Genomic DNA, 16,862 nt, shown 5'->3' with positions numbered 1-16,862 from the left:
CTAAATATGATTTAACCATATTATGAAGTATTACACAACTATCAAAAAGAAAACTTTTAATTGACTTCATGGCACGCCCACATGTTAAGTGAAAACAGAAACAAAAAAATTCATGTTTGATCTTGTACACACAAGCCTAGAAAACTAAGTTGATTTACCTCAAAGGAGCAGGGGTGGTTAAGTGATGGGGGTGGAGAAGCTATTTTCGTGGTTTTCATATTACACCTTCCACCTGATGTGAAGAACTGACATTGGAAAAGACCCTGATACTGGGAAAGATTGAAGGCAGGAGGAGAAGGGTACGACAGAGGCTGAGGTGTGGCATCACCCACTCGATGAACATGAGTTTGAGCACGCTCCGGGAGTTGGTGATGGACAGGGAAGCCTGTCGTGCTGCAGTCCATAGGGTCGAAAAGTAGGACACGACTGAGCAACTGAACGGAACTCGACTTATTACAATTTGTACGATTTATGTAACACAACAAACTCAAGTACAAGGGAGAATTCTAAACCTTAGTGTTTGCCGACTGGGCCTCTGCACAACAAACTTAGTACTACTACCACCAGTTGTGGGGCGGTAGAAGAGGCGGAGCCTTTCTGCAATGTATCTCAGCCTCGCCCACTTTACCCGCCAATCGTTTCTCACGTGTGCCCTGGAAGGATTTTCCTTGACGCATGCGTACGCCCCTGAGTTTCCCAGCCTTCGACGGGGCGCCCTGCGGCTTTGGGTTTGACCCCATCAGGCTACCGTCGCAGCGACCGGAACGGCACCTCTGGCTTGCTTCCGGCGTCTCCCCCTCCCCCCGCCCCCTCCTCGCTTCCCCTTCCCTCCCTCACGCTTCTTCCCCTCCCCCTGCTCCCTTTTCTGTTTGGTTTCCTTCTTTCCTACCGGGGCCGACCCCTGCGTCGTGAGTCAGGGGTCTGGCTGGTGAGAAAGAGCCATCTTTAGCTGGAAGCAGGGAGGTGTGGGAAATACTGTTAATTGAGGTATTTGGAGACCAAGGGCTTGTATGGAATGTTTTGTTTGTTGTAAGAGGTTGGGCGAGGGTGGGAAGGAGGTCTTTCCCGGAGACAAGCGGGGACGGTGTTGAACTGGATTTGCGGGTGGGTGGGACGCACCCCTAAAATGGGTAGCGCGGGGGTGGGGCGGCGTGTGGGCAAAAGAGAAATGGAGACAGTGAGAACTGCCACTGGGGTCGCATGGCCTTCTGGCTTCAGTTTTGCCTTAACCGTTTGATCGAAAAAGCAGTTAACACCAGTGTGTGTTGTATGTGCGAGTATTTAAAGTGTCGATTTAGGTAGCCACCTTTTATTCCCAAATTATTTTATTTCATTTTACTTTGGGAAAACCTTTTCTGCTGCAAGCTTTTGTGTACTTAAGTGTCTTTCAACGTGAAAACAAAGTGATATAAGGAGAAAAGTAATTAAAGAGAAAACAACGAATTAGGGAGTTGTAAACCAAACCTTCCCCTCCAGGTGGGGGTATTTGCTCAAATTAGCATAGTGTGCAAAGATTTATCTCATTAGTCAAGGAACACAGGTCACAGAAATATCTACCTCAATAAATTGCTTCTTTTCAGTTTCCTAAAACATTATTTTTGGTAGCTCCTTGTTGCGTGATATATGTCCTCCATGCCCTGTCAAACTTTTTCATTTTATTCAGGCCTATAGTCTACAGCCTATAGGAGATGAGAACTCTACAAATTCTCAGCTTCAGACACTGGTGAACTGGGGGGTTGGGAATGGGGGGCAGACATGGACTCAAACCTAACTACATATATCTGAGTAACAAGTAGCTGAGTAGGAATGAGTTTTATTAGGGGACTGAAATTCTCTATTGTGGTTATGATCACTCCAAAAGTAATTTTAGTTTCCTGCTCCATGTAGAGGACGGCAATATGTCCTCCCTCCCTGGGTGCGTTGGTTTGGCAGCTGCAACAGCAGCAGTGGAGTCTGAAGAAATTGCAGAGCTGCAACAGTCCGTGGTTGAGGAGCTGGGCATCTCAATGGAGGAGCTTCGACAGTTCATTGATGAAGAACTGGAAAAGATGGACTGTGTACAGCAGCGCAAGAAGCAACTAGCAGAGTTGGAGACTTGGGTAATACAAAAGGAATCTGAGGTGGCCCATGTTGACCAACTCTTTGATGATGCATCCAGGTAAGAACCACATAGGAAATAGTAAATCTGCCCATTGGCAGACATTTTTAAAATAGTATAATTGTTATGACATTGTACTTTAGAAGGTACAGACATGTAGAACCTTGCTCTTCCTCAAAGGTTAAGGCCCAGATTGTCTGCACAGTCATCATCTAATATTCATCTAGCAGCGGTTAATATATGATCAGCAGTAAAAGTGAAAAAGTGAAAGTTAGTCACACAGTCGTGTCTGACTCTTTGTGATCCCATGGACTGTAGCCCACCTGGTTCCTCTGTCCATAGAATTCTCCAGGGAGGAGTACTGGAATGGGTTGCCATTTCCTTCTCCAGGAGATCTTCCCGACCCAGGGATCAAACCCAGGTCTCCTGCATTGCAGGCGGATTCTTTACCATCTGAGCTACTGATCAGCAGTAGAGGAGTCCAAGACTTGAGTCCCTTCCGCTTCTTTATCCTACACTCTACTTCAGAACAGTTGTTTTGTTTTCTTACTAGAATCACCTAGGGAGTGCATATTGTGAAGATTTGCTGTTTTATGTAACTGTGAAGCTTTAACAAGTTCCTCGAACCTTATTTCTACTCTAAACCCCCAGAAGAGTGGTTTCTTTTGCCCTACTTGTCACTTAGAATGTATTTTCAAACAACAAAAGGTGAATAATGAAGTTGAAAGGACCATGCTTTGAACTTACTTTGGATTTTTCAAGAAACTACAATTTTTTTTTTTTTTCCCCTATGGGATAAGCCTCTTAAATTCAAAACAGAGACACTTTGGAATATGATCTGTTTGAATAGAAGTCATTATATAGTTAAATATATATAAATAAATTCTAATGGCTTTTCCCCCTGCTTCTGCTGGCTTTGACCTTTTCTACATGTGTTCCAATATTAGGGCAGTGACTAACTGTGAGTCTTTGGTGAAGGACTTTTATTCCAAACTGGGACTACAGTACCGGGACAGCAGCTCTGAAGATGAAGCTTCCCGGCCTACAGAAATAATTGAGATTCCTGATGAAGACGATGATGTCCTCAGTATTGATTCAGGTAAGAAATGAGGCTATGGACTGGAAACTCTCAGGATTGAAACTGAAACATGGGAAGATGAGCAGATAGAAGATAAGAGAGGAGAAACCGTTCTCACTACATATTCCTAACCATTGGACTTGTCTGTTACAGGAAAAAAAAAAAAATAGAAGATTGTTAGTGTCATGGATCTTCCCTACCTGCTACTTCCTGATTGAATTATTCTCCTTTCCCCATTCTGTATAATCTGTATTCTAAATTTCCTTGCTTTTTTTAATAGATGGCATTTAACGTGTGTGTGTGTGTGTGTGTGTGTGTGTGTGTATATTTCAAAGCAGATTATTTGGTTTTGTCTATAACAATTTTTAAGGTATAATTTACATACTATAAAATTCACCCACTTTAAGTGTACAAGTTGAGTTTTAGTGAATAATTTTATAGTACAGCAGTCTTCACCCCAATCCAGTTTTAGAACTCTTGCATCACCCCAGAAAGTGCCCTCATGGTTGTTTGTCGTTAGTCTGTATTGTCACCAGCTGGCAACCACTGATCTGCTTGCTTTCTCTGTGAAGTTTTTGCCTGTTCTAGAAATTTACTATTAAGTAGGGTCACAGTATGTCATCTATCATGTCTGCCTTCTGTCATTTAACATAATGCGTTTGAGGTTCATCCCTGTTGCATTTATCAGTAGTTTGTTCCTTTTTTGTTGAATAACATTCCATTGTATGGATAGCCACATGTTTTTATCCATTCCTCAGTTGATAAACATTTGGGTTGTTTGCAGTTTGGGGTCATTACAAATAGTGTTGCTATGAACATTTGTGTGGAAGTTTTAATGTCCATGTTTTGTTTCATGTCTCTTGGATATTCCACCCAAGAGTAGAATAGCTAGGTCTTAAGGCAAACGTATGAGTTTTGAAGAAACTGCTGTTGTGTTTTCCAAAGTGTATCATTTTACATTCCTGTTAGCAAAGTATGGGAGACATCCTTGTCAGTGATTGGTATTGTCAGTCATTTAGCCATTCTAGTGGGTGCATGACAGTTATTCTGCGCGGGATCTTGGGCCACAGCAGCGAAAGCCCAGAATCCTAACCATTAGACCACTGGGGGACTCCTTCACATTGTGATTGTAGTTTGTATGTTTCTAAAGACATTGAGCACCTTTGCACATACTTATTTGCCATTTATGTATGTATTTTAGGCAACTATCTGTTCAGATCATTTTGCCTTTTTGAAAAAATTGGTTGTCTTTTTACTGTTGGCTTTTCTAAGTCAATATATATAAGTCTCCTGACTTATTGTACTTTAGGTACTATTCATTTATTAGGTCTGTTTTATAAACATTTTCTCCCAGATGTGGCCTCTTCATTTTCTTAATGATGTCTTTTGAAGAATAAAAATTCTTAAAGTAAGGATTGAGGGTAGTTGGTTGGTTTGTTTCACTTAACAGCTATCTAGTTGTTCCACCACTTGTTGAAAAGAGTGTCCTTTCAGGATGCTTGTTGAAAGTCAGCTGGCCATATATTTGAGGGTCACATTTCCCCGGTGACTATGATGGTAAAGCGTCTGCCTACAATGCAGGAGACCTGGGTTCAATCCCTGGGTGGGGAAGATCTCCTGGAGAAGAAAATGGCAACCCACTCCAGTATTCTTGCTTGGAAAATCCCATGGATGGAGGAGCCTGTTAGGCTACAGTCCATGGGGTCTCAAAGAGTCGGACATGACTGAGCGACTTCACTTCACTTGATCTAAATGTTTATTTTTTACCAGCACCACACTGTCTTAATTACTATCGCTTGACAGTAAGTATTAAAATCACTTTGTGAAAATCCTCCAAATTCATTTGTATTTCATATATAGTCCAAATAAATTTTCGCATCAGCTTATCAATTTCCTGGAAATTTTTCATGGCTCCCTTAGAACTTTCTATATATTAGATCATGCTATGTGGAAATAGTCATTTTATTTCTTCCTTTCTAATCTAGATGTCTTTTTCCCCCCACCCTTGTTTTATTATGCTTGCTAGAACCTTCATTGTGATGTTGAAAAAAGTTTGAGAGCAGACATCCTTTCCTTATTCCTGATTTTGGCAGGAAAACATTTTATTAACATATTAATTATGGTGTAAGTAGGTATCCTTTATCAGATTGATGGAAGTTGCTTCTGTTCCTAGTTTCCTGAGAGCTTTTATCATAACTGGATTCAATTTTAGATTTTGTTAGCTCCTTTTTCTGTATTGTCCTCAGATGATCATATGGCTTTTATCATTTATCCTATTAATAGAATGTATTACAATAATTATTTTTTGGATGTTAAACCAATCTTTTGTCCCTGGAATAAATCTCTCATCCTTGCCCCCCTCCCCACTTTGTCTTAGTGTATAATCCTTTTTATATGTTGTTGTATTGGATTTGCAAATGTTTAACAGTTTTTGCACATACATTTGAGGGCTGTTTGTAGTTTTGTAGTGATGTCTTTGGCTATAGCATCAAGGTAATACAGGCCTCACAAGATGAGTTGGGAGGTGTTCCTTCCTCTGAGTTGTGTGGGATGGTATTATTTCTTCTTAAATGTTTGATAAATTCAGCAATGAAACCATCTTGGCTTGGACTTTTCTTCGTGGAAAGCTTTTTTATAAATAAGCTTTTTAATTTGAAATCACTTTAGATTTGTGGAAAAGTTGCAGAGGTAATAGACAGTTCCTGCATACCTTTCACCAGTTTTTTCTCATGTTGCCATGCTAGATATTGGTCAAAACTGAGAAACAAACATTGGTACTTTATTTTTATCTAAACTCCAGACCTTATTCCATTTCTGGTTTTTCTGTTCCAAGATCCAATTCAGCATATCACATTTTAATTTATCATGGGAAGGCTTTTAATTACTAATCCATTTTCTTTTTTTTTAATATACTTATTTTTATTTATTTATTTAGCTGCTCCAGGTCTTAGTTGCAGCACATGGGATTTTTAGTTGCTGCATGTGGGATCTAGTGTCTGACCAGGGATCGAACCTGGACCCCCTACATTGGGAGCTCAGAGTCTTTACCACTGGACCACCAGGGAAGCCCACCATTGTCTTTACCTGATATATTTATTTAAGTTTCCTATTCCTTCTCAAGTTGGTTTTGTTCATTTGTGTCTTTCTAGGAATTTGTTCACTTTATCAAAGTTGTCTAAATTATTGTCATATGTTATTCATCAGAACAGATCAGATCAGTCGCTCAGTCGTGTCTGACTCTTTGCGACCCCATGAATCGCAGCATGCCAGGCCTCCCTGTCCATCACCAACTCCTGGAGTTGACTCAGACTCACGTCCATCGAGTCAGTGATGCCATCCAGCTATCTCATCCTCTGTCATCCCCTTCTCCTCTTGCCCCCAATCCCTCCCAGCATCAGAGTCTTTTCCAATGAGTCAACTCTTCTTCGCATGAGGTGGCCGAAGTACTGGAGTTTCTCCTTTAGCAGCATTCCTTCCAAAGAAATCCCAGGGCTGATCTCCTTCAGAATGGACTGGTTGGATCTCCTTGCAGTCCAAGGGACTCTCAAGAGTCTTCTCCAACACCACAGTTCAAAAGCAGCAATTCTTTGGCGCTCAGCCTTCTTCACAGTCCAACTCTCACATCCATACATGACCACAGGAAAAACCATAGCCTTGACTAGACGGACCTTTGTTGGCAAAGTAATGTCTCTGCTTTTGAATATGCTATCTAGGTTGGTCATAACTTTCCTTCCAAGGAGTAAGTGTCTTTTAATTTCATGGCTGCGGTCACCATCTGCAGTGATTTTGGAGCCCAGAAAAATAAAGTCTGACACTGTTTCCACTCTTTCCCCATCTATTTGCCATGAAGTGATGGGACTGGATGCCATGATCTTCGTTTTCTGAATGTTGAGCTTTAAGCCAACTTTTTCACTCTCCACTTTCACTTTCATCAAGAGGCTTTTTAGTTCCTCTTCACTTTCTGCCATGAGGGTGGTGTCATCTGCATATCTGAGGTTATTGAGATTTGTCCCAGCAATCTTGATTCCAGCTTGTGTTTCTTCCAGTCCAGTGTTTCTCATGATGTACTCTGCATAGAAGTTAAATAAACAGGGTGACAATATACAGCCTTGACGTACTCCTTTCCCTATTTGGAACCAGTCTGTTGTTCCATGTCCAGTTCTAACTGTTGCTTCCTGACCTGCATACAGATTTCTCAAGAGGCAGATCAGGTGGTCTGGTATTCCCATCTCTTTCAGAATTTTCCACAGTTTGTTGTGATTCACACAGTCAAAGGCTTTGGCATAGTCAATAAAGCAGAAATAGATGTTTTTCTGGAACTCTTTTGCTTTTTCCATGATCCAGTGGATGTTGGCAATTTGATCTCTGGTTCCTCTGCCTTTTCTAAAACCAGCTTCAACATCAGGAAGTTCACGGTTCACATATTGCTGAAGCCTGGCTTGGAGAATTTTGAGCATTACTTTACTAGCGTGTGAGATGAGTGCAATTGTGCGGTAGTTTGAGCATTCTTTGGCATTGCCTTTCTTTGGGATTGGAATGAAAACGGACCTTTTCCAGTCCTGTGGCCACTGCTGAGTTTTCCACATTTGCTGGCATCTTGAATGGAGCACTTTCACAGCATCGTCTTTCAGGATTTGGAATAGCTCAACTTGAATTCCATCACCTCCACTAGCTTTGTTCATAGTGATGCTTTCTAAGGCCCACTTGACTTCACATTCCAGGATGTCTGGCTCTAGGTCAGTGATCCCACCATGGTGATTATCTGGGTCATGAAGATCTTTTTTCCCTTATGATCCCTTTTAATTTCTGTAGTTCTATAGTGATGTCCCTTTCATTCCTGATATGGTTTTTTGGATCTCGTCTTTGTTTCTTGGTTAATCTAGCTACTGGTTTAATCAATTTTTATTCTTTTATAAGGAACCAGTATTGGGAGTTCATTTATTTATTTTTGCTACTCTTTTTCTGTTACCCATTTCATCGATTTCTACTCTGATCTTTATTATTTTCTTCTTTCCAGTTTTCTTGGGTTTGGTTTGCGTTTCTTTTTTTAGTTTCTTTCCTTTTTTTAATATTTATTTATTTATTTTGGCTGCACCAGGTTTTAGTTGCGGCACACAGGATGTTTGATCTTTGTTGTGGCATAGGACTCTTAGTTGTGGCCTGTGGGATCCCTCACAGGATCCCTAGTTCCCTCACCAGGGAGCGAACCCAGGCCCCTGCATTGTGAGTTCAGAGTCTTAGCCACTGGACCACCAGGGAAGTCCCTCCATTAGGCCTTTCTTCCTTCCTGGTATAAACATTTAAAGCTATAAATTTCCTTCTAAGCATTGCTTTGCTGCATCTCATAGGTTTTTTTATGTTGAGTTTTAATTTTCATGTACCTCATAAATTTTAATTTCCTGATTTTTTTTGTTCTTTGACCTTGGGTTAATCAGGCATACTTGTGTCCTCTTTGCATGTGCATATTTTAATAGTCACCCAAGAATGCATAGAGAATTTACCTAAAGCCTGAGTGTGGCTGTCTCATTTTCAGAATCTCCTTGTTAAATCCCTCACTGGTTTGTTGTTCACTCTAAGCAAGAGCTACAACCTCAGACTAGCAAAGCTACTTGTTAGTGCTAGCCCTTTGATGGTAAAGGTACGGTTTTTGCCCACCATGCTGGCAGTGGAACAGGGATGGGAGCTGCCCCAGGAAAGAGATCTGTAGACTCCCACTTTTGTTACCATAAGGTTTAGCAGTTTTTCAGAAATAAATACTTATCAACCTTTTGTTTGCCTTTGGACAGTTTCCAGCATCCTGAAATTCTTTTATTTTATTTTATTTTTTTTGGCCATTTTGTCCAGTTTTATATTTGTTTTCTACATAGGGGGATTGTCCAGTCTTGTCTTATCAGTATCACCAAAAGTGCTATAATTTTGCCTATATTTGAACTAGGTAAATGGACTCTTAGACACTGCATGCATTTTTCGATGACTTCATCAGTATCATGCTGATGTGTGATGCTTGGTACAGTTACTGCTGCAGTGTGGCGCTCCATTATGTGAATACGCCAGTTTATCTATCTCCTAAAAATTGACATTTCATTTGTTTTTAGTTTTTTTGCAATTATAAATAACGCTGTAAATATTCTTGTACTTGATCCTTGATGCACACATGCAAGAATCTTTTTAGGATATTGTAGTATACTGTAAGAGTGGATTTGCTGGTTCTTTGGATATGGAATTTTCAACCTTCAGTTTGGTTCAGTCAGACTCACGTCCATTGAGTCAGTGATGCCATCCAGCAATCTCATCCTCTGTTGTCCCCTTCTCCTCCTGCCCACAATCCCTCCCAGCATCAGAGTCTTTTCCAATGAGTCAACTCTTCTTCGCATGAGGTGGCCGAAGTACTGGAGTTTCACCTTTAGCAGCATTCCTTCCAAAGAAATCCCAGGGCTGATCTCCTTCAGAATGGACTGGTTGGATCTCCTTGCAGTCCAAGGGACTCTCAAGAGTCTTCTCCAGCACCACAGTTCAAAAGCATACATTCTTCGGCACTTAGCCTTCTTCACAGTCGAACTCTCACATCCATACATGACCAGAGGAAAAACCATAGCCTTGACTAGATGGACCTTTGTTGGCAAAGCAATGTCTCTGCTTTTGAATATGCTATCTAGGTTGGTCATAACTTTCCTTCCAAGGAGTAAGTGTCTTTTAATTTCATGGCTGCGGTCACCATCTGCAGTGATTTTGGAGCCCAAAAAAATAAAGTCTGACTCTGTTTCCCCATCTATTTCCCGTGAAGTGATTTTCAACCTTACTGGATAATTAATGACCAAAAAGCTTTCCAAAGTGGTTGTCCCAATTTATATTTATACCACCAGTGAATGCAAGTGGCCCATGTTCCACATCCTTGACAACACATGGTATTGTCATTTTAAAATTTGATTTATCTGTTTACTAATGGACTTGAGAATCTTTTCATGTGTGAGTTATCCATAGTTTTTCTTTGAAATGTCTGTTCATGTCTCTTGCTCATTCACTCAACTGTATGTTTGTTTGTTTTTTTTTTAGTTCAGAGAGTCTTTTTGTTATTCCTGTAATTATAATTACTAATCCTTTGCGGTTATAAAATGGACGTATTACTCCAAGCTTATAGTTTGTCTTTACTTTTTATGTTATTTGCTAATAAACAGAAGTTGTAACTTTTAACATTTTTTTTTATGGTCACTGCTTTTTATGTCCTTACTGCCTGAATCTACAAAGATCTTCTTTTACATTGCCTTTGAAAGTTTCATAGTTTTACGTTTCACATTTAAGTTTTTAATCTAACTGAAATATATTTTTTGTGTAATATTTGAGGTATTTTCTTTTTTTCATCGTGTTCTTAAATAATTCTCCAGCACCATTATTGAAATGAGCCATCTCTTGCTGATTCACATTGCTTCAGTCGGTTCAGTTCAGGCGCTCAGTCATGTCTGACTCTTTGCGGACCCCGTGGACTGCAGCACTCCAGGCTTCCCTGTCCATCACCAACTCCTGGAGCTTACTCAAACTCATATCCATTGAGTTGCTGATGCCATCCAACCGTCTCATCCTCTGTCATCCCCTTCTCCCACCTTCAGTCTTTCCCAGCCTCAGGGTCTCTTCAAATGAATCAGTTCTTCTTGACAGGTGGGCAGAGTATTGGAATCTCAGCTTTAGCATCAGTTCTTCCAATGAATATTCAGGATGGATTTATTTTAGGATGGACTGGTTGGATCACCTTGCTGTCCAAGAGACTGTCAAGAGTCTTCTCCAACACCACAGTTCAAAACCACCAATTCTTTGGTGCTCAGCTTTCTTTATAGTTCAACTCTTACATCCATACATGTGAAAGTGAAGTGAAGTTGCTCAGTCGTGTCCGACTCTTTGCAACCCCATGGGCTGTAGCCTACCAGGCTTCTCTGTTCATGAGATTTTCCAGGCAAGGGTACCAGAGTGGGTTGCCATTTACTGGGAAAGCCATAGCTTTGACTAAAAGGACTTTTGTTGGCAAAGTAATGTCTCTGCTGTTCTGTCATAAATTACTTCAGATCAGATCAGATCAGAATAGTCACTCAGTCGTGTCCGACTCTTTGCGACCCCATGAATCGCAGCACGCCAGGCCTCCCTGTCCATCACCAACTCCCGGAGTTCACTCAGACTCAAGTCCATCGAGTCAATGATGCCATCCAGCCATCTCATCCTCTGTCATCCCCTTCTCCTCTTGCCCCCAATTCCTCCCAGCATCAGAGTCTTTTCCAGTGAATCAACTCTTCGCATGAGGTGGCCAAAGTACTGGAGTTTCACCTTTAGCAGCATTCCTTCCAAAGAAATCCCAGGGCTGATCTCCTTCAGAATGGACTGGTTGGATCTCCTTGCAGTCCAAGGGACTCTCAAGAGTCTTCTCCAACACCACAGTTCAAAAGCATCAATTCTTCAGCGCTCAGCCTTCTTCACAGTCCAACTCTCACATCCATACATGACCACTGGAAAAACCATAGCCTTGACTAGACGAACCTTTGTTGGCAAAGTAATGTGTCTGCTTTTGAATATGCTATCTAGGTTGGTCATAACTTTCCTTCCAAGGAGTAAGTGTCTTTTAATTTCATGGCTGTGGTCACCATCTGCAGTGATTTTGGAGCCCAGAAAAATAAAGTCTGACATTGTTTCCCCATCTATTTCCCATGAAGCGATGGGACCGGATGCCATGATCTTCGTTTTCTGAATGTTGAGCTTTAAGCCAGCTTTTTCACTCTCCACTTTCACTTTCATCAAGAGGCTTTTTAGTTCCTCTTCACTTTCTGACATAAGGGTGGTGTCATTTGCATATCTGAGGTTATTGAGATTTGTCCCGGCAATCTTGATTCCAGCTTGTGTTTCTTCCAGTCCAGCGTTTCTCATGATGTACTCTGCATAGAAGTTAAATAAACAGGGTGACAATATACAGCCGTGACGTACTCCTTTTCCTATTTGGAACCAGTCTGTTGTTTCGTGTCCAGTTCTAACTGTTGTTTCCTGACCTGCATACAGATTTCTCAAGAGGCAGATCAGGTGGCCTGGTATTCCCATCTCTTTCAGAGTTTTCCACAGTTTGTTGTGATTCACACAGTCAAAGGCTTTGGCATAGTCAATAAAGCAGAAATAGATGTTTTCCTGGAACTCTCTTGCTTTTTCCATGATCCAGCAGATGTTGGCAATGTGATCTCTGGTTCCTCTGCCTTTTCTAAAACCAGCTTCAACATCAGGAAGTTCACGGTTCACATATTGCTGAAGCCTGGCTTGGAGAATTTTGAGCATTACTTTACTAGCGTGTGAGATGAGTGCAATTGTGCGGTAGTTTGAGCATTCTTTGGCATTGCCTTTCTTTGGGATTGGAATGAAAACGGACCTTTTCCAGTCCTGTGGCCACTGCTGAGTTTTCCACATTTGCTGGCATCTTGAATGGAGCACTTTCACAGCATCGTCTTTCAGGATTTGGAATAGCTCAACTTGAATTCCATCACCTCCACTAGCTTTGTTCATAGTGATGCTTTCTAAGGCCCACTTGACTTCACATTCCAGGATGTCTGGCTCTAGGTCAGTGATCCCACCATGGTGATTATCTGGGTCATGAAGATCTTTTTTGGACAGTTCTTCTGTGTATTCTTGCCATCTCTTCTTAATATCTTCTGCTTTTGTAAGGTCCATACCATTTCTGTCCTTTATCGAGCCCATCTTTGCATGAAATGTTCCTTTGGTATCTCTGATTTTCTTGAAGAGATCCCTAGTCTTTCCCATTCTGTTTTTTCCTCTGTTTCTTTGCATTGATTGCTGAAGAAGGCTTTCTTATCTCTTCTTGCAATTCTTTGGAACTCTGCATTCAGATGTTTATATCTTTCCTTTTTTCCTTTGCTTTTCGCTTCTCTTCTTTTCACAGCTATTTGTAAGGCCTCCCCAGACAGCCGTTTTGCTTTTTTGCATTTCTTTTCCATGGGGATGGTCTTGATCCCTGTCTCCTGTACAATGTCACGAACCTCCATCCATAGTTCATCAGGCACTCTATCTATCAGATCTAGTCCCTTAAATCTATTTCTCACTTCCACTGTATAATCATAAGGGATTTGATTTAGGTCATAGCTGTATGGTCTAGTGATTTTCCCTACTTTCTTCAATTTAAGTCTGAATTTGGCAATAAGGAGTTCGTGGTCTGAATACATATATCTATGGGTTTGTTCCTGGATTTTCTGTTTCACTGGTGTGTCATTTCTTACTAAGTCAACTCTGTACTGTCCATCACTGACTTTATAAGTTTTTCTATCTGTTAACTCTAGTAACTTTACTTTCTCATTCTTCACAGATGTCTTGGTTCTTTTACACCTGTTTTGCTTATATTTATATTTGAGAGTTAGCTTTTCATGTTCCCCCACACACACCAATAAAAACCCCAGAACTATAGACATTATCAAAATGTTAGTATCAGTTGACATTATCAGATTATCAATATAGAGAGTTAATAATTTACATAGTATTTAAATCTCCCATACAAAGATCATGTATTTAGTCCTTAACATTTTTCATTAAGGTTGATTCATTTTCTCCACAGAAAGCTTGCACTAACTTTTTTTAAAAACTACATTTCTAAATAGTTTTGCTAGTATTTAGACATGTAGCTGACTTTTGCATATAGCTTTTTTTATCTGACAGTCTCACTAAATTTTTTTTTCATTTTTGGTCATTTACATTGCTTTCCATTTATTTATTTTTGCCACTTTTCCCTCCAAGTTTTACTGAGATATAGTTGATAATATAGTATTTAAGGTGTAAGACATAATGATTTGATATATATGTTTATTGCAAAATGATTATCACCATTGCCTTCCATTTTTAAATGTTACAAATCTCTGAAACTTCACTGTACAATACAGTAGCCACCATTCACACGTAGCTATTTAAATTATGTGAAATGTGAGAATTCCTGGTGGTCCGGTGTTTAGGATGCTGAGTTTTCATTGTGGAAAACCTGGGTTCAATCCCTGGTTGGGGAACTAAGATCCTGCAAACCACATGGCAGGGCCAAAAATTAAAAAATTATGTGAAATGTGAAATCTAGTATTTTCCAGGATATATGAGTAACTCTTAAAACTTAAGAGTAAAAAGACAAATAGCCCATTTAAAAATAGGCAAAATATTTGAATAGATACTTCTTCAAAGAAGATGTGTAAATGACTAATAAGTATATGAAAAGATGTTTAACATCATTAGCTATTAAGGAAATGCAAGTCAAAACTACTTATTAGGATAGCTGTAAGAAAAAAGATAGACAGTAATATAAGTATTGGTAAGGATGTGGAGAAATTGGAACCCTCTAAAATTGCTGGTGAGAATGCAGAATGGTACAGCCACTTTGGACAAGTCTTTGAATTCACCAAAAGGTTAAACATTGAGTTACTTTATGGCCTGGCAGTTCTACTCCTAGCCATAATCCAAGAGAAATGACAACATATGCCCACATAAAAACTCATATAGAGACTTCCTGGTGGTCCAGCAGTTAAGAATCCTCCTGCAAATGCAAGGTACATGGGCTTGATCCCTGGTCCAGGAACTAAGATCCCACATGCCTTAGGGCAACCAAGCCTGTGTGTTGCACTCTGCTGAGCCTGCAGCTACTGAAGCCTAAGCACCGTAGAGCCAGTGTTCCGAACAAAAGAAGCCACCGCTGCGAGACGCCCATACACCACCACTAGAGTAGCGCCCGCCCACTGCAGCTAGAGAAGGAGAAAGCATGTGCATCACAGTTAAAGCCCAGCGCAGCCAGAATAATTGTTTAATTATTTTTGAAAACTCATATACAAATGTGCCTATCAACATTATTCATAACAGCCAAAAAGTGTAAATAACCCAAATGTCCATCAACTGAATGGATAAATAAAATATAGTCATACAGTGGAATATTAATCATAAAAATGAAGTGCTAATCTGCACCATAGATAAATCTCATGTGATGTACCACATATGATTCCATTTATGTGAAGTATGCAGAAAAGGCAAAACCGTAGAGACAGATAGTAGATTAGTGGTTGCTGGAGGTTGCCAATATGGTGGAATGGGGAATGACTGTTAATAGAAACCCCATACTTAGTGGGATTTCTTTTCAGGGTGATGAAAATGTTCTAGAATTAGATAATGGTGATGGTTGTACAACCTTGTGAATACACTAAAAACCACTGAATTAAACATTTTAAAGGGGTAAATTTGTTATGTAAATTACATCTGATTTTTAAAATTTTTTAGTCAAATTTAAAGGCTTCCATTGGAGAAGGCAGTGGCACCCCACTCCAGTACTCAGTCAAACAACTGAGCGACTTCACTTTCAATTTTCACTTTCATGCATTGGAGAAGGAAATGGCAGCCCACTCCAGTGTTCTTGCCTGGAGAATCCCAGGGACGGGGGAGCCTGGTAGTGTGCTGTCTAGGGGGTCGCACAGAGTCGGACACAACTGAAGCGACGCAGCAGCAGCAAAGGCTTCCATGATAGCTCAGTTGGTAAAGAATCTGCCTGCAATGCAAGAGACCATGGTTTGATTCTTGGATCGAGAAAATCCGCTGGAAAAGGGATAGGCTACCCATTCCAGTGTTCTTGGACTTCCCTTGTGGCTCAGCTGTTAAAGAATCCACCTGCAATGCGGGAGACCTGGGTTCAGTCCCTGGGTTGGGAAGATCCTCTGGAGAAGGGAAAGGCTACCCCTTCAGTATTCTGGCCTAGAGAATTCCATGTATTGTATAGTCCATGGGGTCACAAAGAGTCGGACACGACTGAGCAACTTTTACTTTACTTCACTTCAGTAAAATTTAAAACTCATTTTATGTGCTTAGTAGCCAAATTTTAACAGATTGGACAGTGCAGAAACAGAATATGTCTATCATAGCAGGAATCGAACCATGGTCTCCTGCATTACAGGCAGATTCTTTATCAACTGAGCTATCACGGAAGCCTTTAAATTTGACTAAAAAATTTTAAAAATCAGATGTAATTTACATAACATTTACCCCTTTAAAATGTATAACTCAGTGGTTTTTAGTATATTCACAAGGTTATACAACCATCACCATTATCTACTGGACAGCACTACTCAAGAAGAAACATTTTAGCTTAATTCACTGGCCACATTTCATTTTTCAAATCATTCAGATAACCCATAAAAAAATTATAGTTATAAAAATTCAAGTATTTGAAAATCCCAGATCCCATAGACTGTCACCTGTACCAGTACTTTATCCCCAGGTAAGAATTATCATCTATTTGCTGTTTATCTTTCTGAATGCTTTTTGTACTTTTACATAGATATGTGTATCTATATCTGGTTTATAGTTGTTATCATTAGTGTTCCCATGATAGTTTGGTTCTTGATTTCTTGGAAATTCTTATGTATAAGTCTTTTACACTCAATTTTTCTTGTCTAGGTGATGCTGGGAACAGAACTCCAAAAGACCAGAAGGTAACTTGAAATGAGTAGGAGAAGGATGAGAGAGAAGAATATGAAGATAAAGAAACTTTTGGCCTAACCGTTAAGTCAGTTCAGTCATCAAGATATAACCAGTCACCCTGAAGTCAGCCCCACGGGTTGCAGTTCTCTAATAGATGTTATAAGTATGCAAAAGCTCCTTATAGATACATACACTGAATGCTGTATGAATATAGAATTT

The 16,862-nt window shown here is 40.2% G+C and overlaps 1 protein-coding gene across 6 annotated transcripts in view; it reads left to right on the top strand.

Moving 5' to 3' along the window:
• Positions 1–786: 786 nt before the first annotated feature.
• The window catches only part of SETDB1 (SET domain bifurcated histone lysine methyltransferase 1), a 33,198-nt gene continuing 17,122 nt past the window's right edge, over positions 787–16,862 (top strand). The window contains exons 1-4 of one of the 6 annotated variants that reach the window (XM_044944398.1): positions 787–987; positions 1,888–2,158; positions 3,046–3,197; positions 16,620–16,654. In XM_044944398.1, coding sequence (XP_044800333.1) covers positions 1,899–2,158; positions 3,046–3,197; positions 16,620–16,654 — 447 coding nt within the window. In that variant the 5' untranslated portion in view covers positions 787–987; positions 1,888–1,898. The remainder of the gene's footprint in view (positions 988–1,887; positions 2,159–3,045; positions 3,198–16,619; positions 16,655–16,862) is intronic. The other 5 variants (XM_044944397.1, XM_044944396.1, XM_025287892.2 and 2 more) reach the window with 5 other exon arrangements.

The sequence above is a fragment of the Bubalus bubalis genome, chromosome 6 (genome assembly GCF_019923935.1).
Source record: "Bubalus bubalis isolate 160015118507 breed Murrah chromosome 6, NDDB_SH_1, whole genome shotgun sequence".
Taxonomy (NCBI): domain Eukaryota; kingdom Metazoa; phylum Chordata; class Mammalia; order Artiodactyla; family Bovidae; genus Bubalus; species Bubalus bubalis.
The sequence above is the reverse complement of the archived record's forward strand: the minus strand, read 5'-3'. Positions and strand labels throughout refer to the sequence as shown.